We start from the raw sequence: 26,376 nt of genomic DNA, 5'->3' as shown, positions 1-26,376 counted from the left end.
ATAGTTGCACCAATCCCTCCCCCAAATTTCCACCAATGGTCGTACAATAATGATATAATATTAGAACATATTTTGAACGTGATATTTTAGTTGAAATTCATGACAACGACTTAGAAAGAACAGGGTTTTGTGCCAAGGACCCAATATTAATGATATTATCGTTATCACTATTATAGGTAGGTAGGTATAGGTACTATTGGAGAAAATTCGAACACGCGTCTGAGTCGACCGAGGCATAATATATTATTATATTATCATCGTTAATATTATTATTGGGCGTAAATACACTATACAAAAGTATAATGTATATATAATATTATCACGGGAAATAATGATTACCTCGTGTGTTTCGGCCTCCAAAGCGTTAACTCTGGCTGCTTGCATTATTTTCTTTTTCTTCTGCAATAGCAGTTCTTCCAGACGGACTGCCGCGCCCTCGACTTCGCTGTGGAACTTCTTCACGTCCTCGAAACTCGACCTGTATATGCCACAAACAAACACGCGAGTGTCAGTATTTACTATTTAGAAAAAAATAAATGAAAATTCTCGAAAACATTTTAAATGCTCGAAAACCCGCGGGACACGTGTACAACGAATAATAGTAAAAACAAAAAACCTATATCGTTATTATAATTTGGTATTTAAATTGGTTTTATGCCGTTTATAGTTACAATTTGTTTTGTTTTAATATCGCTCGTGAATCGGACACTCACAATAAAAATTATATAGAAAGTTATAATAATACATATAATATATTTGATCGACTGCCGTATAAGAGCAACTCTATATCCAGTGAAACCGGCACATTATGACATGGTAATTAAAATTGGTGGCCTTACATTAAAAATGAATTAAAAATTGGTCAGCCAGTCTCGAATAATAACTTTATAATCTGATATAATTATTGTTATTTTTTATAATCAAATAACAACATAATGGTAGGTAATAATAATAAATCGTTTTTTGTTGAACAAAATAATACGTATTTATCGTTTTCATCATAACATTTTATTACGACGATCTTATAGTAAGTAAAAAACGTGTATATGCGGTTGTGTAAGGAACCAGATGTTTATAATATAATATCAAGTATATCTAATTGTTGGCTTTTAGTTCATTGAAAATCTGAATATACGTGTTCAATAAAAAACCATTAATAATTTTGATTTATACGATATTATTATATTAATCACGATAACAGATGTTATAAAAAAAAAACTATTTCAGTATAGGTAATAAGTTTCATATTATTAAACTGGATTTGAACTATGGTGGTACTGTAGTTGGAGTAGAACATTATATCGTAAATGCATTTTGTTCTGTTAATACTTTATTAGTTACAAATACTAACAATTCAGGAAACAGCTCACAATATAACCTTTGAATCTGGTTACCTATACAATATTGTATGCAGACCTTACAAGCGGATTGGATACAACTTCCTGCAAAAGTCTCATCCTCTCTCCATTTTCCGCACCACTAATGACTAACGTCAGCTTATAAGAAATTATGTTGCAAATTAAAATATACATTTAAATTAATTATTGATAAAATGTTTGATTGTATTATCATTGGATTATCAAATGTTTTTATAATTAAAAATTATAATACGTTTAATCACAAACTGCTGTAAGTACACTATGAACGCCCCCCCCCCCCAAAAAAAAAAAAAAAAAAAACTCCGATTCCTATAATATATATTATATAGGTAATGGGCATGGTTGTTAAATTTACAATACTACGACTGTATTGATTAATATCTGTGTAGTGGATACTTAAGTGGTCAGTGAACGACAATGTTCTAAATTTTAAAATTATCATACAACACAAATGTTAAATGACCACATAATATATGAAATCACACCTATATCAGAATATTACAGATATTACAGAATATTACCTAGGTCTAAATATCCAATAAAGTAATAACTATAGTCTATACATATTTAATTTATCAGTAAGTTTCCCTAGCATTCGCCTATGATTGTTACAAATCAAACATACATCACAAATCTGTCTTCGTTCAACCAGCGCGCATGCTGTTCGAGTATTTCCATGCTCTGTCTGGCGTCTTGAAGTAAATTTTTGATATCCGAGTCGTCCAAGAATTTGGATATTGCATTGCGTTCTTGTTGCACGTTTCCCATCTCCGCAATGGCCGTCACGAGTCGATTTCCGGCAGTCTGACTCAAACAAGTCAGCCTCTCCGACTCCTTATAAAAAAAAAAAAATAATGAATAAAGTAGTACTATACCTATACTGATAAATTATCGCAAAGGATAATATATGGTACACAATAACGAATTAACCGTTCTTTTCCATTGAATTGTTGTTATTAATTTCGTTTTCTTCTCACAAGCGATTTTATTAATCGTCTTGTATGCGCGCGTGTGCATGTGTAATTTAGTCTTTGAAGTCATAAGTCATAACTCATATAAATAAAAATATAGGCCAATAACGTCTACAAACCTTATAGAAATCAATCCATTCAAGTTGACTGTGTGTGTACGGGCCGCCACAAGCCGACGGGATCTGACTGTCTTCAAAGAACTCTAGGAGACCGTTGTACGAATTGACGGCGTAACACTGAAAGTTATTAACGAAACGTAAAATCAAAACGGTTTGTACCTATTATAATATGCACTACGAGAGAGTACACGTGAAACGTTTTCTCACCCGAATTTGGCTGTACTTCAGTCGGTTTCCTTCTGCGTGTCGCTTCGTGCAAAAAATCACTTTGTCCACGGAAACTTGATTCTGCTCAAAATTATAACAATAATTGTTACAATGGTAACTATTGTAACGCATGAAAAATTATTGACTGTGTCACGTTTATTACCTTTATCAGTTCCAGCACACAATCGACGAATTCTATGCTTGTGCAGCTGTTCTCGTGTACCAAGATGGTCAACGACGAGTTCCTTTCGTTTCTAAAAACGGAGAATAATTAAAACAATTTATTCCGTTATTACTTATTATTATTATTACGTAGACGTGCGAGCACAATATAATAACAAGAGCATGAAATGCGGGTGCACGCCATTACGTAAAAAAATTAATAACTTGTTCCTACGGGTCATGTTTTATATATTATATTATTTATTCATGGTATTATATTGGTCGAAACAAGAACAAAATTAATTGGTTTAATCCCTAGAGATTTTAATTTCCTAACGTGATTTTCAAGGAAGTATTAAAAACCACTATAGGTACCAGAATTCATTATGTAATAAGTAATACCAAACTAATAAACGAATTAGGCTAATTAGTTTATAAATACTAAAATTATACTTAATTGCAATTACTCTACAAAGTAGTTATTATTAAATTATGTTTTCTTTATTGACAATTATTATTCATTAAATGCAAATTTACTTTATATAACTGTCTGGTAAATAACTGTGACTCGATTAAATAATTAAAAATATATAAAGAAATTGTAAGATATAAAATAACCTTAAGTTATAGGTTGGCATGGTATATTGTTTTGAGTTTTTTTAAACTGATTTTTAAACTGATTTTATAAATGAGTTGAGATTGTCTACATATAGGTAGATTTACAATCAATTGACTATCCCCTTAATTTAGAATATATGGCGTGTTTGAAATTTAAGGAAAAAACGTATAACTACTGTATAAAAATATTAAAGATAAATTTAAACAAATAAAATAACTTCGAGTGTAAATAAAAAATCCATACAATATAAAAATTATACTATGCATAGCAACTGTAGCTTGTAATTAAAAAAATATATAAATTGTATTTATTTAACTCCATAACAACTTATTTTTGTAAAGATTTAAAATGTTTAAATGTAAAGTATAGTATTCTTATATTATACAATTGTAATTATAATTTAATTCAAATAATAATACCTAGATTTATATGAAACAATATAACGTGATAAACACATTGGAATGATGATCGGAACTGTACGCAAGAAATGTCATATTTTTTCCCTCCAAGTTATAACTATATTGTATAATTTTATCTATACACATATTATCATTGATTATGAATACCATGTACTACTACTATAGAATTCATAACCAACGATATTATATATATTTGTAAATCCGGTTAGCTCAAAGTTTCGGAGGCGGGCTACCCCCCTCCATGTCCCCCCACAAGTGGTATTATAGGCGGCACTTGGCAAACATACAAGGAAGTACAGACATTTACCACAGTTTATATAAGCTACCTACACCCCTAAACAGTCACTAGTTAATCATTCTACATTTTTATCTTACTTTTTTTTCTCAAGTAACTAAATATCTGTAAAAGTGTAAGATATTATGCTCATTAATTCGTTTAATAATACAGTTAAGAGTATTAGTCAATACTAGGCCTAAAAAAGCCAAACCTTAAGTCAATTTTGATATAAACATAATTCTAATCGTAATTACAAACAGATAAAATCGTTTTCACACATACATTTATTAATGCATAACATTAACGTAATATTATATTAATACATTTTTGTTATTTTTTAAAGTACTTTTTATCAATAAATAAAATAAATTCATTTCAACATAGGTAGGTGCACTCTTGAACCATTAATTTTTATTTTGCCACCTCACATACTGTTTTACGGTGCAAAAGTAGAGTTCTGCCTCCGGAATAATATCAGTGAGTGCAAGTGTACACCCGAGCCACCTATACGGTTAGGTTATTATTATTACGGTATAATGTACGGAAATTCGTGTTGAACAAATCGAAACGGCAAAGTGCAATCTAATAATATGATGGCGGTGTGCTTGTTGACGTGCCCGTCCGACTAAAAGTAAAAGTCCACGGGGTAGGTCACGAACGAGCACGACTCTATTAAAAACGAAAAGGAAAAACAATCCGGCCGCGGTGTCCCCTAGCTGCTTGATTAGATTTTGATTGGTATATTATGTACTGCAAGCGCGTCGTTTCGACACGGCCATCGCCTTATATATATTTATTATTGTCTTAGAAGCCGTTATTATACACAATATTGTATCGTACATACTATATATATACCTACACACTTGCTGCCGTCATCGTTATGCGAGTGAATAATCCAATGGCGTGAAGTAGAATATTATATACCTACACGAGTCGCTGTCACCGCACGGCCGGCTACGGCAAGGACGAATCGGATTGTTTCAACGGTATTGATATATATATATAATTATGTTATATTATACATGCCTAGTGTTATTAATTATACACATCGCGTTGTATTGTATAATATAATATTATTATTATCATGGTAATATTTTAGCTCAAGAGCATTTTCTATGTATTCGATGACTAATGTCGCGAGCGAATCACTTCTGCGGCCGTTCTAAGCGCAAGCAGATGTTAATAATCTACGTTCTATTAGGTGTCTATTTTATAATAATTTATCGCAACTATTTTCCTACGGCGAAACACGGACGATACGAATGAATAAAATATATTGTGATATAAATAATAAATAGGTACCGTCTGTAGGACATCGCGAGTACATAAGCCATATGTACCTACATGAGCACTCGTCATTTTTATTTTTATTATAGTTACGAGTACAGGGGGTTTTCTGAGTTCAAACCCCCCAAGGAAGTCTCATGCGAAAACAGTTTTTACTAATAAATTATAACTTTTAATCTGTAATATATATTGGTTAATGATCATGGGCACCTTTATGATTTATAGACACCCCCTCTCCCCCAACCCCCCAAAACCTACAAATGTTTTCTGAAGTGTGCCCGATTATAATAGCGTCTACACCAATAATACCAAGATTCTTACGTGATGATTTCCGATATTACGTTTACCTGTTTCTCAGTGACGCGTAGTACAAAATAAGCTCTGCCGCATTCACGTCTGATATGGTTTCCGAACTATGCCCGGACTGTCCTTCGACCCATAATATCACCGCGTTACCCTGTCGGTCCACGGCTCCTGTAACACAAAAATAATACGCAGCGAATTGTTAATATACACTTATATTTAGATCAAGACATTTTCATAAACGTACATACACGTGTGCCGTACATGTGCACACGATCATAATAATATTGTGTTGAAATTTCTCTACCCGCGCATAAGTAGACAAGACAATACTGCAGTAAAGGTGTAGTTTTGTAAATCCAATTATATATGCGGTGAATAATATTGTGTGTAAGTACGCATGTCTAGAAATGTCGAAAAAATAAAGAATACGAGAGGAGAGGGGGTGGAAAACCAAGACTTAAATTATATAAATATATATGTCTTAATCGTATGATGAAAGTACAAAATAATATATATAGCATATGTAATAAACAAATGATTGAAAAAAATTAAAACCGTTTTCTTTTAAATTAACGTGGGAACGAATCGGCTTCAATCTGAAATCGGCAAATAAAATGTAGGTACATAATATAATTTTTTTTCCACTTGTTTTACTGCGTTTTTAGAGTAGTAAAATGAAAAGGAAAAACGGTTTACTGCTAGATTTCGCACATTACCGGGCGCGTGTGTTATTAAGACATCAAACGCGTTTCGCGGGCACGGTGACGGCGTCGTAGATTCGGATCTTATATTATATTTAGGAGTTTAGCGGTTTTATTATTATTATTATTTATTTTGGAGAAAGTGTTACACGAAAACACACAGACGACCGCGCGTTTAACGACAACAATAATTTTGGTGTATAAACACGCGGGAAACAAATAGATAAAAAGTGCGATGGACGCGCGGACGACCTCACGCCAACACAAAACGTTACCATAATAAAATTATTATTTAAAGCCCTGCAACGAAAAAAATTATTGAAACGAGCGCGATCTTGTGGCTTCATCTCGTGCCGACGTCTTGAAAACACGAAATAGCCTCGCGCATATTATACAGGGCGATTCACCAAGCGTGCGCTCATCCCCATGTTTTATTTTAATATTGAATTTTGGAATTTTCACACATACTTAAGAACAATATTCTCACACACTTAGATTTGTATACTATCTAGGAAAAAATGTCTTGTCGTGATGCCAACATGTTATTTTCAAATGAGAATCACCCCTTTTTTCGGTAAACCATTAATCATATGAGTCATATGACTTTTTTCAAATGTTGATGTATCTAAATCGAACTACGAACGAGTAGTTGTTGAGATATTTAACTTTGTGTAGGTACTAACGATAATTATAGATCCATGATATAATAGAGTTGGAAGATAAAAAAGGGGACAGAAATGATTTTAAAATTATAGTAACAACTTCCAAGTTAAGTTCTACTAGTGGGTGGCTCCTTATTCACGCAACCTCATAATGTTTTTTTTCCTAATCTCACATATCCTTATTGTGCATAATATGTATAGATTGTATATTTCTTGTAAAAAAAAAAAAAAAAATATAGTAATTACTATAAATCTATATGAACATTTTGAAATAATTTGTAAAAATTGTCATACTATGTATAATGAAACTTTCAAAAAAATAATCTGCTTAAAAATTTACGGTTAAAATATAGGTTGGTTCACTTTTGAAAAGAAGAAGTTAGTACCACCATAGGACACTCTTTAAATGGTATAAAAAAATTGTAGTAGGTATAGCTGAAGATATGCTGAAACATATTTTGAAAATTCCAAAAAATGCATTATTCATTATTTAAGAAGACAATGGGCGCGATAAACATGTCTGGCGAATCACTCTGTATACAATGTATATACAGGGTGGGCCGTGCGTTCTCCTCCGTACAGCTACGGGGACGGGACGACGGGAAATCGCTAAATATAATATCGTCACGGCTTACCGGGAGGTCGTAGTAAAAAATCTAGAAAATAATGCCGAGCTAGACGCGTGCGAAATATTATACGAACGCATCTGTGCGGTGTTTTTATTCGCAGTTTCCGGTACCCGCTCGTTTCGTACACCGACGACGGAGGCTGTGAGGAAGTTTTGTTATTACTTCCATATCGCCCTATACGATACGCGAGTGTACGCGTATTATACGGTACAGTATATAATATACATGATGTAATAATAAAAAAAGGACCCCTCTCCTTCTCTGCTCCATATTATATAATAACGAGATGCGGGTTATTTATTTTACTCTCGTCGTCGAATTAACGACAATATTTCCGTCGTCGCCGACAAACGTATAAGGCGTACTTTACTGAATACACAATAACTAATATTATGTATACTGCACGCCCTAAAATAGGTCCCCGCAATACGATAAAACATTTTTTTCTAAACGCGCGCGAATGCGTTGTTTTTATTTTTTGTTTGCACCCGATTTTTGTTTTCAAGTGCATGCTCGTGTACCGGACCGATGAGTTGTACAGTCGCGTGTTAATTAATATAATTATTACATTACTGTGTCAATAATGACCTCAAGTACCATAACAATGAATTTGTTATAAAAAAACTAAAAAATATGATAAATATATCGACACGTTAATATTTTTTTTATGGGTATACTGTACATAGGTACGGCGTATACTCACTATAAAATATATATATTAGGTATTTAGGGCAGAGTAGCCGTCGGCCGAGTAGGCATATATTAATGTACACGATACAAGTTAGGTATACTGTCCAGCTCTGTTTTCTATTTTGGATGTCATTAGATTTTATGTACGAAATTGCAGTAAGAGCAGCCACAAACATGTATATATACCTACTACCTACGCGCGATGCATATGAAAATGAGTCGTGTTAAATGTATAAAAATTGTAAAAAAAATCGTCATAAAAATCAAAACCTTGGAAAAATGTTGTTATTTATGCGTGTTAGATTCTCGTTGAATATATAGAACCGGCAAAACGTTAGCTGTATGCGGGAAAGCGTCGCACATTATAATATGCAAAATACGTCATAAATGCAACATCCGGGTCCTAGAAGTATTGTCTCTACAATATATTTATATATTATAATATGTGCCGTATATCGATGAGGTGGTTCACGTCGCCGCCCTGGCGACCGGCAAGAAAAACACGTTATTAAATTTTTTTATTCAACGTTTCCGACTCACCTGGAAATTGTACTCCCGACGTGAGAACGTCTTCCGATAGGTCGCAAATGGACTTTGGTACTCTGACGGACTGATGTGATTGCTTCTGGTGGTGTATCATAGCTGTTATGCCTGAAACAAACACAAACAATAGTTGTGTAATTTATTATTTTATATACAAAAACAAACAACTAGGTGTATATATTATATATACGGGACCGGACGCCGACACGCGGTGTAACGACCAACAAATAAATCATTTCCTGGTGGATCGTTAAAAAAAAATATCGAAAAAATGTAAGACGATTTTCATGGTTAGGTACGCGACTTGAACGGATAATGGGTCGATCAATGTCGGATGTTTTGTTATTAATTATATATATAGGTATACGCCTAAATATTATAATATTGCCGTCGTCGCCACCATATTATTGTTTTTTTTTATATATTATGTGACATGTGTATATTATATATATAACATAGTATATTATGTATATATTTTACACTTTGTCGCGTAACCTACACACGATAACAACAACAACAATAATAATAATAATAATAATACACACAGATATTCTCGTAACTATATAGATCAACATAATTACTACTGAAAGTTGAAAGACATATTTTGTCGGATGTAATAATATAATATAATATGCTAATAACGATCATGCAGCGTGTTACAATAGGTGTAAACGTGTTTCATTACGAAACCAGATCGTTATAATTTTATGTAATTATATATTTATTTGCCCTGTTCGTTCGTATATACTATTATTTAACGTAAAAAGAACGTATACACGAATACCTGCACCGTAACGATAAAAATGTAAATCTATAAATCCAAAGCTTGCTCGCATACAGCTATTTAGCGGTAACCGCGAGATCTTATAATTGCATAAAACTTTTCAATTATTATTAAACGCACTCTAAACACCAACGAATTTTTTTTTCTATTATTACCTATATAATACGTATTACGATGCGATAACCTACATATAATAATATGTATTATTGTACCTATATGTCTTTTACGTGCACGCATACTGCAACCAAGGTAGGTAGGTAACCGTTACGTAAACGCGGGACGTTGATTTCCAATGCTTGTTAATTGTATCAATATAATATAGGTATATAATAGATACACAATCCGCGGTTGAATCCCATGGCGCCTGTATGCTGCGGTAAATAAAAGCACGTATATAATAGGTACAATAAAATATGTACACACGCCCCGATGCCTGTCATCATAATATAATATACATGTCTACGAGAAACGTATGGTAAGTTGCCAATTGTGTAATAATGTGCAGTTATATTATTTTGGATAATCAAGATCCCAATAACATCCATGTACGGAATAGTAAAAAAAAAATGTGCCGCCATAAAAAGTAATTTAACATCTCAGCCGGACAGGTTTAGCGAAGAATATTATGCATTTCGTCATAAAAATAAACGTCATTTGTATACATTATTATTATTTAAGCGAAAAAGAAACCTCAAAAACAATTAAAGGACCTAGATATACATTTGAAAACGTTATTCGAAATTTCGTCATAATGTAAATATATTGTAATATTATGTCGAATTCGATGATTCTGTATATTATGCGTTATTATGAATATATTATTATTATGTATAGGACGCATATTGATTCATATCAATATACTGCCTGGTGAAATTGATAAGTAAAAGGAGTAAAAATAAATGCAGTCATAGGATTTCATTCAAATAAATACGTTTATAGGTATAATGTATGCAAATAAGTGAGCATATACATATAAAGCTGATATAATATTATACTATATTAATATATTTTATACGATTAATGATTATCATCGCATTAATAGAGTATTATATTATGTATAGTACGATAAATACGCACAGATAGAAACATATGGTGTTTTATAGACTAAACTCGTAATTATATGTCGTTAGAAAAATAAATTTTCTATTACCGTTGATAACCATCATCATCCTCGTCGTCGTCGTCGTCATCATCATCATCATCATCGTAATAATAATATTATTAATGCCGCAGACGATAAAATTATTTCAAAAGCTCTTACAGCGCCGCTGCTGTGATTGAGTGTTTTCGTTATCTATTCGACATGTCAATGTAGGCAGGTATATTATAATACAGAATGTATGCTTCCACGATTCAATAGGTATATAAACAACCAACACGGCAATACATAATATATATATATATATATATATATATGATATAATATAATAATATATTGTACATAATAAGTAATAACATTCAGGAACTCACGTGTGCACGAGATAAACCTCGTCACACAGTTTATCCGCATCTCTAGGTACATATAATAATAATAATATGGGTGCTATCTTATACATATATAATACGCAGTTATTTAAATATTATGTTGACTTTAGAAAACGCGCAGGACGACGGTTATTTTCCTTTGGCTAGCATAGCTATAACAGTACTTTAGACGTTTACGTGGAAAAAAGGGTTATTACGCGTGAGGAGGGGCTTGTCATATTTTCAATATTTAAACTACATACCTATATACCGCGGTGAGTGTTTAAAGATTGATAACACTCGAACAACCCGAGGACATACATTTCTCGCTGTAGGTATGTTGCAGTATATATATACAACGGCTACCACACAACTGATGTATTATGTTACACATACACCTACAGCCCTATTATACATGCGCGTATATATATGTACCTAACGTTGACACGGCCGGACACGCATTATATATCCGCCGAATGCGGCCGATAGTAAGTTTATCATGCGCTCGGATCATCGCGAGGAAATCATGCTTTCGGGCGCGATAGCATCGATATATGTAGGTATATCTATTATATTATATACCTACTTTAGGATTTTTGAAACTCCGACACGTTAATCAACATTCTTCTCGGGCTATGGCGGTGTAAATAAAACCGTCGTTGCTTTCGATTTGTGCCATGCGACAACATGCCGCGGTGACCGTTGATTAATATACACTATTATAATGACCGAGTGGTGCGGCATGGTCGGAAACGAGCATATTATATATCTGTAAACGAGGGACAAGAGTATTGGATTTTACTAGAATATAGAGACGCGTAATATAATAATAAAATTATACAATAATATATATATATATATATTATTTATTATAAACGCCGAACGCTGTCGAAAGAGCATTGTATACACTAAACACACACACTCACAAAGAGGTCTTTTATTCCTCTCGAATCTCGTTTGAAAGATTTTCATCAGTCACGTCGCTTCCAATTCTCATGGGGGTTATGTTTGACACACCCTTTATTACACAGACGGGTTCCGACTTCCCGTCGCCGCCGCCCGGACATCTCCGCTGCACGTTAACCGCGCTCCAACACAATAATATATATAATGTAATATATAAGGTTCTCTCTTTTCCCTACCCTTCCTCTCAGACACGCTCACTCTCCTTTTTGCCTGCCGCCTTCCCGACCTTCAGCAGCAGTGGGAGTTCTAGAGTTTGATGTATTATACACAGACGTCTGTGGAATAGAAAAACGTATAGTACGTAGACGAGTACAAATGTACAATGATACGAGTAATAATATGTGTAGCTGTCGATTTTATGAAAAAATTAATTTTATGCGGCGGTCAAATAACGCCGAGTGCTCGAGTGTAAAGAAAGTGTAGGAGTATCGTGGAATTCGTATTACGCGTGCGTGTAGATGACTATTATACTAACCTACAGTTAGTTCGGTAGTCGCATTATACCCACCTTCTATATACGAGGGACCTGGTATAAGGTTGTGCCGACGGCGAGTCGAGAAACGGCGCGTAATACGTTTCGAGCGCACGCTCTGCGCCAGCCACATATATATATATTTCTACTCGGTAGGTAGGTAATTTACGTTTTACGACTTTAGGACATCTATACAAATGTATATAATATATATACGTGTGTGTGTGTGTGTATACACGAGTGAAAAAATATTATACCGACAATGGCGACAAACGAAATAGGAACCGATCGAGAACTATATAATAATAATAATAATAATAATGACAATATAATAATATAATGTGCATATATACAAATGTATACCTACGAACGAAACCAGGCCAAGGCGGCAACTCCATGTACAGCAGCAGTGAAGAGCTAATAGAAAAGATAATGAGCTTATGGAAGGTACATATATGCCACTACGTGTATACATTATACACATATAAGCCGGGTCTATATATAACACGTCTATATACTTTACGCTGTGGATCGATATGGTAACAGCTTTAATAATATGTACGATAATATATATTACCTGTATTATTACTGAAAGCGAACACAATGACGACGCCCGGGGACAAGTGTTTTCAATTTCACAGGTGACGATTTAAAAAGAAGAGAAAAAAGTGCGCGGCCAAGGTCAAACCGGGATAAATATTCGCGCCGGATATAATCTATCGTGTATAATACGTATCTCGTACCTACCCATATACAGTTTATAATCATAATAATAATATACATTCCGGTACATAGAATCTCACCTATATATATATATATGTATATATATAACGCACCTCTATATACGTGTGCCTATATATAATATAACGGCAGACGTGAGGTGCGAATAAGCGATAGTCCTTTATACGATCGCGCACAAATCCTTAATTAGGCTCTGACCGTGTTCAAATGAATATGACTATTGGCCTGGACGACGAGCGAATAGTACCTATATAACAATATCTAAGTGTATATAATATGTATGTACCTACGTGTGTTAGAGTATTATATATCGTTGTTGTCTCTGCGTATGCGGTTTGCGAGCCAATTGCATAATAATATATAATCGCATACCTCGTGCCCAATACTGTCTACCGTTTCACGCCCATCACGACATATTCGCAATCCGCGGCTCGTGTGATAGAATAAAGGAAAAAAATAAAAGCAAAACAAAATACGTGAAAAAAAATCACACCGTTGTTTAAATGCTTTCCCCTGCAATGTACCCCGCTCCATTGTACACAAGTACCTATATAATAGCGTGTACATATACGGCATATATATATATATATATATAAATAATTGTACCTATATAGGTACGGCGGACTACACGACATTGTGCTTCGATCTGTCGTACATATTATGCATAATACAATAAAATAGTATTATATACCACTCAGCGCTCTCAGAAAACGTCTCGATAGTTTTTACCAGGGTATGATTATTGTATTACAATACTCGCGGCGGCCTATATATAATAGGCATTACTCGCCTGACGATTTTGACAAGTCCGACGACGAGTGACTGCGCTGTTAAATTACCCTTTTTTTCTATCGACTAATACTATGCGCACTGCACGTGGGGAGGAAAATCTTACAATATACCATATACCTTTCGCGGCGACGTTACGAAATACGTGACGATGTTTTGTTTCCCTTCTCACTTGCTCTTTCACTCTCCTCTCTCTATATATATATATCCTCGTGGTGTCGCAAACCACCGCTTTTGTTTTGTAATTTTCGCAACGTTTACAATCGTTGGCAAGGGATACGAGATTAGGAGGTGCCGATTGCGCCCCGAGGGTTTTGCAATTGCACTTCCGGCGCGTGTGGGAAAACGCAATTTCAGTGTTTGTCGTATTAGGTATATTATTATAACTTCTCGTAAAACTCTGTGCGCGTATATATATATTGCGGCCCACGACAAACAATAATAAAGTGAACGAATGGCCATTTACACGCGCGGGGACCAACACGCCTTATATATAATATTATTTATACGCCACTGCAGTGACGTATATAATTTATTAGTCGCTTTGACGCGAGTTTTACCGCTTTTAGTGATAAAACAAAAAATATATATATACATTGTATATAGCTTCACGGTATACGTCGCTGTGGTCGGAGAATACAATGACTTTCTTTCGTTTCCCGATGATGATGAACAGGTGTTATTGAAATCACCGTTTTCCGGTTTACGTCTCGCGGACGATGTATACAAATACAATAATATACAAAATAAAAACACCTGTATTCATAGGCGCGTTACGGACAAAAAAATAATATTTTAGGTCGTTTCCCCGAGAATATTGTACGCATCCTCTACCTATGTATAAAATATATATCCATACAAACCAAACATTATGAATATTATAATTTCGTGTGCGTGTTGGTTGCAATACAAACGTTATTACGATTTTAATGGATAAAATATTTCAGCAGCCCGTTAGAGCAGAAAAAAAGTATACGCACTTATTAGCAGGCATATTATTATGTGCATATACTATTAAGTTAATAAAATATGTAATAAAAAGATGTGTGTTTGCAGCAGGTTTAGTCGAAAATCGCAACGAATAATAATTACACAATTACAACACGGTTAAGAAATATGCGCAGTAGCACATTGGATTTATGATTGTTATCTAGTACCTATATGCACTTGTGAAAACTATTTCAAGGAGGAGATTTTGTTCAATGACTTTACATAAAATATATATTATTATATACTTACTTGTATATTTTAAAACGTAATTCAACGAGTTTTAATTTAAACTCGAGAAAATTAAAAGTTATTAAATTAAAAAAAAAATTAATCAACTATAAATTATGAATAATAATATTAAAATATTATTTACATTTAATATACATAATAGGTTTGAAGATTACATTTTGCGATTAAAATCATGCTCGTAGAGTAATATAAATAATTTCTTATAGGTAACGAAACAGACTGTGTTCGTCCGATAAATTTCGATCGTTATATCCTCGGTTATATCCTCGTTATGCCCGCGGTTCATCGATCGTATATAATATGTTTGTTTTATATTAAGAAATTGATTCTACAACATTGCATTATACATTTTTATACGCATTATTAATAGAAAAAAAAATAATATATAATATTATGTTATTATGTATATGTATCGCTTACTTGTGAGACAAATAGAAATCGTCACCACGGTGCAGATAAACTGCAGTTGGCCAAACTCCACACAAAAGCCTGCAGTGATTACAGGCGATATTTACAAAAATTTTAGTATACGATTTGTATATCTTCTAATATAATATCACATTGCTGCGGAACAAAATATGAAATCATAGAAGTCAGTACCTACTTACAAATAGTGAACCCGAACGATTTCGACCGTCACGGCCAAATTAATCGCGACGACGACGATGCACGCGGCTATTCGATTAAAAATGACTAACGACGGTGCTAGTGTGTGTGTGTGTGTGTGTGTGTGTGTATAAGATGATATTATTATAATAATATAATATATATAATGATGTGCACAGCGAGCGATCGGGGTAATATACGGGCCGAGGGTCGAGGAAGGATTCCACGCGAAAGTCTTTGATCGATGATTGACCTCCACCGCGGCGTAGTAATAACAATAGTAATAATGATAATAAAGTAAGAAAAAAACGGTATATACTCGGGTATATACAATATACATACTGCACAGTGCACATATTATTATTTCTAGTAAAAGTAAACTGTGTACGCATCCGGTAAGGCACATGCGCCGCGTTATCCGCGGCCCGTCCGATCTTTTATATATATATTATTTCAATTTCAAGAAAGCAAAGATAGTTTTATTTCATTTTTTTTTTTCGCGTCAAATCTCATTCACGTTCGTGAGCGACCAGACTAGATTTATAACAGAACATATTATTCCAGTGCCCTAGCCGCTGGCACATGTCCATGTTTGGCGTGTGTATATTACCCGTTATAATATACACACGAGCGATCGCGCGCGCCGTTGTTGTTATTGTTGGCCGCCGCCGCCGCCGGTGTGATGGTTGCGGTTTTAGTGGCGACGACGAATTTATGGCGACTGGCAACAACAGACGCCCGCCGTATGTTTTTATATTATATATATACATATTTTAGACTTCCTCAGTCCTCTATGAGGGTGTGTGATTGTGAACTTTGACTTTCGTTGGCCGCGGTGACGACACGCGTTGTACCGGAAGTCCTGACGAAGTTGCGACGATATCGCGGGCGAAAAGGACGCAGCCGGTGGCGGTCAGGGTGCGAAGGAAAAATAAGGAAACATCGACGACCGCGGTGTAAAAAGAACTGCAGCGGTGCTCCACGAAAGACTGTAGGCTGCGGTGTCCCCACGCTGCGCAATAAGGGGAGATGGCGGCGAATTCCGTCGACTTGTCGAATTATATACCTAATACCTATATGTGCTTCTTATTCGTTTATATAGGAACGTCGTCGTCGCGCAACAGCCGATTACGATTATTATCACTGTGGAAAGCTACATCGCCAGATCGTGAAATAAAATCGGGCAAATAACACTGCAGGTATTATAATGCGAACAGATCGACTGTTTGCGTTTGATGGTGATGGATTTCACAGTAATGGCATAATAATTACAAGACGTATTTGCCGTAGAAACGATACGCGCTTCTGCAGAAACTGGTCGGGTTTGAGTGGTGGTGCTCGGAATTGGCTTCTGTTGATCGTATAATATTATATGTATATTATTATTATAGGTATTACCGTTGTCTCACAGACTCCGCATGAAAGTAAAACGACCAAGAGAAGGACGTGTGCGTGTCTGTGTGTGTGTGTGTGTGTGTGTGTGTGTGTGTGTGTGTGTGCGTGTATGAAATCCGAAAATCTACGGTCCAAGTATATATAAAGCTGCTTTGTATATTATATAGAGGTACATACCAGTACCATGTACTATGTACTAGTTTTGTCGATTAATCATCAGAAGATACATTTTATATATAGGTACAATTGTCATTTATATTTATTATAAGCGTTAATTATTCAATATTTTTATTTTATTTAAGTAAAGTAATCACAGTCGTACTTACAGATAACAAACCTATTATAAAATATGACCTATACTTGGCTCAAAATCTGGTACCACATACCCCTGCCATGAAGATCTTTCGAACCATTATTATACTAAAAACTTAAAATTATTTTATAATATATTATTATTGTTTTCATATATCATTATTATTATTTATTTTTTAGTATATGCTGCAATTTGTCATGAATATAAATTGCATACTTAACCATAGAGTAAATATTACTCCATGAATTAAACAGCTAGTGCTTATCTGTTGTCCATCTTTGTTATTATTACCTATCTTGAAAGTTGGAACCAATTTATCGCTTACTGAGTTGAGGCCTGGGGGCTCTGGTTGTACTGAATAAAATAAATATTATTATTATACGTATTTTAAATTTAAATGATCAACGTCTATTATTTGGCGCACAACTGGTCCGCATCGACCTTGAAAACGAACGAGCTCAACTGGTCGATAATCGACCTTAAGTCCTTAAATGTTCCGAGCGCAAAGATTTGTATACGAAAAACTAACTTTAACCGCAATTTGTGAGCTCCGTTCATAAATATCCGTTGCGTTGCTCAACGGGATTTTAGTGTGGATATTGTTTTAATATAGAAATCCTACCATTACACGTCGTACACGAGAGCAGCTGAAATTCTAAAACTATAATATAGGCACCTACAACTGCGTTCGAACACGCTATGCCTCGCATTGTGCGGTGGCACTTTCCGAGTAGGCGATTATTTATCGACGATAAGAGCGTTACGCGACCGCGCGCAAATAATAACATAATAATATTATAATAACGTGTTTTGAACAACATACTTATACATTATTATTTTATATTCACACGATATGCGCGTATAACACACAACGAGGCACACGAAGTCAGAGGCAGTCGTCGCGCCGTCAATCATCGCCGACGAGTGTACAATAATATAATAATAATAATATCATAAGTAGTTATACACTGTAACGCGTTTATATTATATTCGTGTTGTTACGAAAAGTGTTTTGCTGAAAACAATCCGTTTACATATCATAGAAATCCACAAGTGTGTCTTCGAGTACTGCGCATAAATAATAATATTAATAATGAATATCGAACAATCGCATAGGTATTATTTTGTACGCCGTGTTTACGTCACTTTGAAAACGCAGTATAGTCGTGGTGCGGCGTTTGTGTCTGAACGAGTTTCAGATTTCGTACGACCGAGAAGTACACATAATATGATATTGTATATATATATATATATATATAGGTACCTACCGGTATTAAACCGCTGCGGCGGTTACGTAAATACTATCGGTCGGTTTTTGTTATTCGAATCCTGCAATATCCTGCACCGCCGCAAAAACATGTTAAAATTCGGTCACTTTTCTCGGAATGAGGCAAAAACGAGACGACCGCAGCTGCGCCGCTGCATTATAATACATTCGGAAAGAGAGAATACTATAATATTATTATTAACCGCCGGCAGTGAATTTGTCTGTACTTTTTATTTTTTTCTCATTTTCCTTTTATATGAGCTCCGTTAACAATAATATTATTATAATATGATGCACCGACTACCGTCGTCTTTGTGCTCACGGTGCTGCGTGTGTGGCGCTTAATCGACGATTTTTATTGATCGTTCGAAAAACCAAACGAACGGAGTGCACACAATCGCGCAGACTGCGTATATCGATCGTATGGCTCGCAATCGCTTTCTTAGAACCGGAAAAAATGCATCAAATAATATATTATACAATTAATTCGTCGTCGTCGTCGTCTTCTTCTTCTTCTTCTTCTTGGGTTTGTCGGCCATCAAGACCATCCCGTCAAACAATTCATTCTCCATCCTTCTCTATCACCCGCTCGTGTTTTCCAATCCAGTCATCCATTCAGTGCCTCCACGTATTTTATTATAACACCTGCCCACCTCAATCGGGGTCTCCCAAGTGGTCTTTTACCAACTAGGTTCTCGTCCTTGAACATCCTTATGGAGTTGATTCGGGCTTCGCAAAGCATGTCTAGTCCACTGGAGTCCTTGATTTCTGATTATGCTTAATATGTTTATTTTACAATTAACAATAGTATTTGTATTACGGTGCGGGGGGGGGGGGGGATATACGAATATAAAAATAATATGACTACGTTTGAAAATCTGTTTACAGGCGACTAACTATACGACCACTACACGACCGCGATGTATAAAAATATAATAAGTCTATTATTTGACGAGCTGCATGAAATATTATTATAATATCGCCCCACAAACATAGTATTAAAACTATTATTGCTTATACACACATGGAATACAAGCGTCGCACAAATGCACAATACGCGTTGGGTTGTAAACGATTACGCACACGGCTATGTATTATTATTGTTTTGTCGCGTGTGAACCGAACGGTCTTATGAATAACGTGTCTTGTGTATTTTCGATTCCGGAAACAGTCAGCGGTGGTTTTTCAGCTATCGCAGTGAAAACACGATAATGTTATTATATAAAATATATACACATTATAATAATTGTCTGTCAAAATTAAAGAAACATTTTACACGTCCTTTCCTTCGTCGTCCGCGGAGCATTCGTCAACGTTGCAGTTGTAAAATACCCGCGCAGTCATAATTGAGAACGACATTATTATAATAATATTATTGTGATTTGTGTACACGGCGCATATTATATATATATTTTTTTTTAAACAAAGTCGGCGGCAGCTGTGGCCATTGGACTGACATTATTTTACATTATTGTACACTACATACTACTATACATTTCTTATACATTATACAAAAAAACGTTATATGTTAGATATAAATACATTTTTACATTTTCTTAATTAATTTTGAATTATAGATAAATTCTAAGATACTTTTGACGTTGCGTGGGTCTGGGTTCAGTGACTCGGAGAGCTGGTCTGGCAGGTCAGATTCTCTTCTGTCCTTGTCAAATCTCCGGCATTCTGTTAGGATGTGAGAGACGGTGAGAGACGTACGCAACTGGTGCAAACTGGGGGGCCTTCTCTCTTCATGAGGTGTTGGTGTGTAATGTGGGTGTGCCCAATCCTGAGATGGGTGATGGCAGTCTCATGTTTTCTTGATGTGTTTTCAGGGTAGGTAGTTCTTTTGATTTCGTGAATTTGATGATAATTTAACCCATTTGTTTTCCCATTGGTCATGTATGTCTTTGGCTATGATTCTTTTGACGTCTTAGTGTGAGAAGTCCAGTGCTGTGAGGGAGTAATTGGATGAATGAAAGAGTTTGGCGGCCTTGTCGGCGCGTTCGTTGCCTGTTATATTGCAGTGTTCTGGTATCCACATATATGATATTTTTTTGTATTTTTCTTGCAATGTTGGTGGGTTTCCATTGTTTTTAGAGGCTGATAAGGCTGGAGAGGGAGTCGCTTAGAATTATGGCCTGGCTAACCTCTGTGTTGTTTGTTACAAACTCAATTGCTTTGAAGATAGCCAGGGCTTCTGTAGTGTAGATGGAACACTTGTTAGACATGGTCAAATGTGGAATTCGGAGAGTGGTGGAGGCCGAGAGGGGCTCTTGCCATTCTGGCAGATATTTTACATATTTGTGTCCAAGGGGGGATGCCCGCTATGCTGAGAATGCTGCTGATTGGACTTGATCGGAAGGCGCCGATGGATAGTCGAATCCCAGTGTTGTGTACTGGTTCTAATATTTTGTGGTGAGATGATTTGGCTATTGAAAAAAGGGGGGCTCTATAATCAATTTTAGAAAGGAAAAGTGCTATATGAATTTTAAGTAGGGTTCCAGTATAAGCTCCCCAGGAGGTGTGAGAGAGCGTTTAATTATGTTCATTCTGGGGACACAAGATTTTTTTATGTGGCGAATGTAAGGGACCCATGTGGCTTATATTTTTATTTCCGTCCGTGTTCGTATATTGAACGGTCACAGCTGGATATCGCGGCCAATCGCGGTCCACGTATACCATATAATTTGGCACGTCATAATCACATAGTGGCGGTGTAGCACAACCCATTTTGGGTATTTATATAATATTATTTGTTACACCTACAACTCATCAATAAATAATAATGTATACACATTGATCGTAGAGAGAGAGAGAGAGAGAGAGAGAGAGAGAGAGCGAGTGAGAGAGAAATGCCGTTTCAAGACCTCCGAAGACCTTTTGGCGGCGCGGCGCACGTTGACCTTTAGCCACCAGGAAAAGGTGAACACGGCGGGCTGCACAGATGATAGGGGCACCGGGTTACTCGGATACACTGAGTACGTAAGTACGTGCGCAGTGTTTGGATTGTGCGTGTGTGTGTACAAATGACTATGGGTACGCGCGTAACCCACGGACCAAAGACCACCGCACATTAAAATATGTAAACGTGACCAAACCAAACGTCGTCGTCGTAGTAGTATCCTTCATTTAATTCAATATTGTCCGTGTGTTCCGAGTGGTACGAAATAATAATAATACTTTACATTGTATGTCTACCATTGCGTAAATAACGCGACACGCACACCTCGCTCGCTCGTTGTCACTATATAGGTACCAATACACTATATTATAATATGCATGTAGGTAGGAATATAGTTTTTGTTTTTTTTTTGGGATTTTTTTACATCCTCTGTCTGAAATTAAAATTATTTAATTCGTCTTTCGTTTATATGGCGTACGTGATAAAATATACATAATAAACACTGTAAATTATATATAGGTGTACACGCATAGGTAGGTATATATTATTATAATACCATATTATTCAAACCACACGACGGAAACTATATTCTTATTTCATTTTGTATAAAATGATACAATGGAATATAAATCTAAGTTGGTGTGTATGATGATAAATCTCAAAAGTAAAAAAAAAAACAAAATTTGTACATCCTCAATCTCAAAGACAGAAAACCGCACCGCAACAGATAAACTCATAAATATATATATATGTAAACTACAATGTTAATGTCACCAGTTGTAATGTATGATAAAAATATATGTATATTATGTTAAACGATCAGTACCTATAATGAAAACTCTAGTTTTAAAATTTTACAAAAAGAGTAATTATTTTTAAAATAATGTAATAATCTCAAAAAAATGTATTGATTCAATAAATGTAGCTCTTACAAATGCAATTGAATACAATATTGCAAACATTTAAGTCTTAATAGTTACTATATTTGTGTTATTGAAAGTTAATTTTCACATACATTTACCCACATAAATAAACGATTAAAAAAGTCAGTTGTTCTTTATTTGTGAAGGTTTGTTATGCGCTTGTGTTTCAATTATTATAAAATACTATTCAGTAAATTTAAATTAATTAATTATGTTTATTTAAACTCAACTCTGAGTTAAATATAATATTCATGTATGATATACCTATTGATATTATATTATAGGTACACGTCGATTATAACTTGTGATAAATGTTTCTGAGCATTTACGTGTTTAGATGATTAAGTCGAGGGCAAATAGAACGTAACATATACAAAAGAAAACAAAAATCTATTGAATTTAAAATATACTTTAAAAAAAACTCATGTATATTAAATTAGGTAACAAAAAATGATACACAATATTTTTAAGAGTATTTCTATTGCAGCAGTCGTGGTTATTATACGTGTATTTTAACGCGAAATGTTTTTTGTTTAGAGATGATAAATAACGTACGTGTACATTCGTGTGTGTGAGAGATGTTATCAAGCAGTATGCTATATGTATGCTGTATGTATGTTATACCTACAGCAACAACAACAACAGTATATATTATTATTATGACCACAGGGTATTTACTTTTAGTCGCGCGACAATAACGCCACGGTGGCGCCCAGCTGTTTCTCTCTCTCTTTTTTTTTTTACTCGGTCGAAGGTGCACACAATATAATATATTATTATATATATTAATACAGTATAATATAAAGCGTATGGTATCTATAGGAAGACAGTATACCGCGGGATACTCGCGCTGCGGCAGGATGGTCGACAAAAGGACGCGTCGTCGTCCTTACAGCCACGGTGTGCCGCGATCTGGTATTATATACGTACTATTGTTCGAATTCCGACCCACGCCGCGTCCTGCACACGGCAACGACTGCCCCCCCCCCTCGATTTGACGTTCACCTATCCTCTTTCCCAACACACACACGCGCAAACAATAATAATATAATATAATTTATATTGTACACTTAATCAAGGAATACAATGTTCGGAAACGCGTGAGATACAGTTACTCGAGGTGCACCGGCACAGCGATAATATGTGCGTGTGTGTGTGTGCGTTTGTGATTATCGAACGATATTTTCAATGTATGTGACTGTACATAATATTAAAGATAATATGACGTATGCCACGACATCGCTCGACAATAAACGTCAGTGCGCGGTTGACATTCGAAGTCGAATGAAATATTTTTACGATACCATCGTCGTATCGCATATTGTGTGTTATGTGTAGGTATGATAATATATATTATAAAGTCTCACTAAAACTCGTTTTGTTCGTTCGGATTTACATGTGGTGTAATGCTGTATAATACGCCGTAGTAAGCCGTCGAAGAAATCTCTTGGACGATCAAAGACGCCGAAATATGACACTACATAATTATAATATTATACATATAGTTAAGGTATATAGTATATATATAGGTTCAAAACGAGACCTGAGACATGTGACATCGTCAAATCACCAACGGTAAACGTGTTTGTGGATCTTTTTTTTTTTGTTTCGACCATTTATCCTCTATATCATTTTCACCGATTTCGTAACACGAGTAACTAACGACGTGTAAGAATATCGAATGACTTTTAACGACTCGCATGAATGGTTGAAATAAATCCGAAAAATTAAAGTGAATGTGGGTGGGTGTGTGTATTCCCGGGTCCTTGAAATTACTATATTATAATACTGGGGGGTACTTGACACACAAAGAATATATAAATCCTAGGCTATTATAATATGTAGATCAATGAGAAAACTGAAATACAAGATGCATTCAAATTGCATATACGGAACGCCGTTGGATAAATTTAAGTACAATTTCAATACATTTCCACGCAAACATTAGAACGTTATATTTATTAAATGGATGGAATTATACACAATGATGTAATCGATACTATAATTTCAAAACTAAAGAATAAGCATTATTCTTGGGAGTCAGAATATCTTTTGGTATGTAATTTCTTTTTTTTTTTTAATGTATTATATTGTACCTATATAAGCAATATTTTCAGTACCTGACCACTTATTATAACAATGGAAATTGAGATCAAATGTCTTAAAATATGTAAGGATTTGAAGGATTTTTTATAAAATAATATCGTAGTTTTTGTTTTTATTATTTTAAATTTAATGGTAGGTACATAATATATTATGGACAATAGTGACCGAATATCATAATACGTTAAAAAAATAATTAAATTAAATTAATGTGCATTATTATTGTTCATGAATCGTATATTTCTCGTCATGACAATGTAAGAACAAGAAGAAACCCTGCAATATGAAACTATTTTACGCCAAATGGTTTCTACTCAAATATAGTATGGTAGTGAAGTGTAATAAATAATAATATAATAGTAATATCATATTATATGCGGTCGTTAGTTCAGACAAATATTGTCTAAATACGAATATACTTTCTAACAAACACCAATATATATATATAATAACGAACCTCACCCCTTGTCCATATTTAACATTTTTATACTATAAATGTATATTATATATATATACACGATAAATTCGGATTTCTATTTAGCATCGGATGATAGTCTCGCACAAAGGTCCTCCGCCGACAATACTGTTTCTCCACCAGAAGGTAAAAAGATCTCGTATCTATACTTCGGGTTTAGCGTAAGGTCAAGCGAAGGTTTCTCTATATACGAGCACACGCCGCCATTGTGCAGCTCGGCGGAATAACACTGCAACGTTATAAAATGTATACGACGGTTGTTTTTCCATTGGACGTATTATTATTACTATACCGCACTATAGTCGCGAACCTATATATATATATACCATAATATACTATATATATATATATATATATGTGTATATTTATGCTCTATACATCTGATGCTTTGCAGAATTCACGTAAATGATAATATTATCGTCATTATTATTTGTTTACAAAATATTGATAAAAAATATAATAATGTGTATATAATATGTTTATATTTTTTATTATTGTATACGAAATAGTAATATTATGCTTTACATTAAGTCATTCCTTCACGTATCAAAACCAAACGTCTGGGATATTATAATCCTTATATACGTAGGTATATAATTAACACCCGGTATGTAACACGCTGAGGAGAATATCAAAACAGTGCCGTACGTTAAGTGCGCGCAATAATTTATATCGGCCGATTAAAAGCGAAACAAACCGACGACGACCACGATGGCATATACCTAGTTCACTTTTACCCGAACACACTCAAGGCTACTATTTACTATAATATGGCACTATACTATATATATTATATACCATACTGCGGTGGCCGCGATATATATGGTCGTGTGTGTATATACCACGTCATATAGTGTATTACCTACCTTCCTACATATTAATAATATATTATATACACACTATACTCGGATACATAAATTCTACATTTACGCCGCGTGCATTTATCTTTTTTTCGCCAATCCTCGG

The 26,376-nt window shown here is 34.8% G+C and overlaps 1 protein-coding gene across 5 annotated transcripts in view; it reads right to left on the bottom strand.

Moving 5' to 3' along the window:
• Positions 1–26,376, bottom strand: part of LOC132950053 (puratrophin-1-like) — a 183,503-nt gene that overhangs the window by 45,440 nt on the left and 111,687 nt on the right. For all 5 annotated transcript variants that reach the window (XM_061021248.1, XM_061021250.1, XM_061021249.1 and 2 more), the window contains 7 exons: positions 8,969–9,079; positions 5,788–5,914; positions 2,840–2,930; positions 2,677–2,757; positions 2,470–2,586; positions 2,005–2,213; positions 340–478 (listed from right to left, as the gene is read on the bottom strand). In XM_061021248.1, the coding sequence (XP_060877231.1) occupies positions 340–478; positions 2,005–2,213; positions 2,470–2,586; positions 2,677–2,757; positions 2,840–2,930; positions 5,788–5,914; positions 8,969–9,079 (875 nt within the window). The remainder of the gene's footprint in view (positions 1–339; positions 479–2,004; positions 2,214–2,469; positions 2,587–2,676; positions 2,758–2,839; positions 2,931–5,787; positions 5,915–8,968; positions 9,080–26,376) is intronic.

The sequence above is a fragment of the Metopolophium dirhodum genome, chromosome 8 (assembly GCF_019925205.1).
Source record: "Metopolophium dirhodum isolate CAU chromosome 8, ASM1992520v1, whole genome shotgun sequence".
NCBI classification, from domain to species: Eukaryota; Metazoa; Arthropoda; class Insecta; order Hemiptera; family Aphididae; genus Metopolophium; species Metopolophium dirhodum.
Note: the sequence above shows the minus strand (reverse complement) of the source record. Positions and strands in the feature narration are given on the sequence as shown.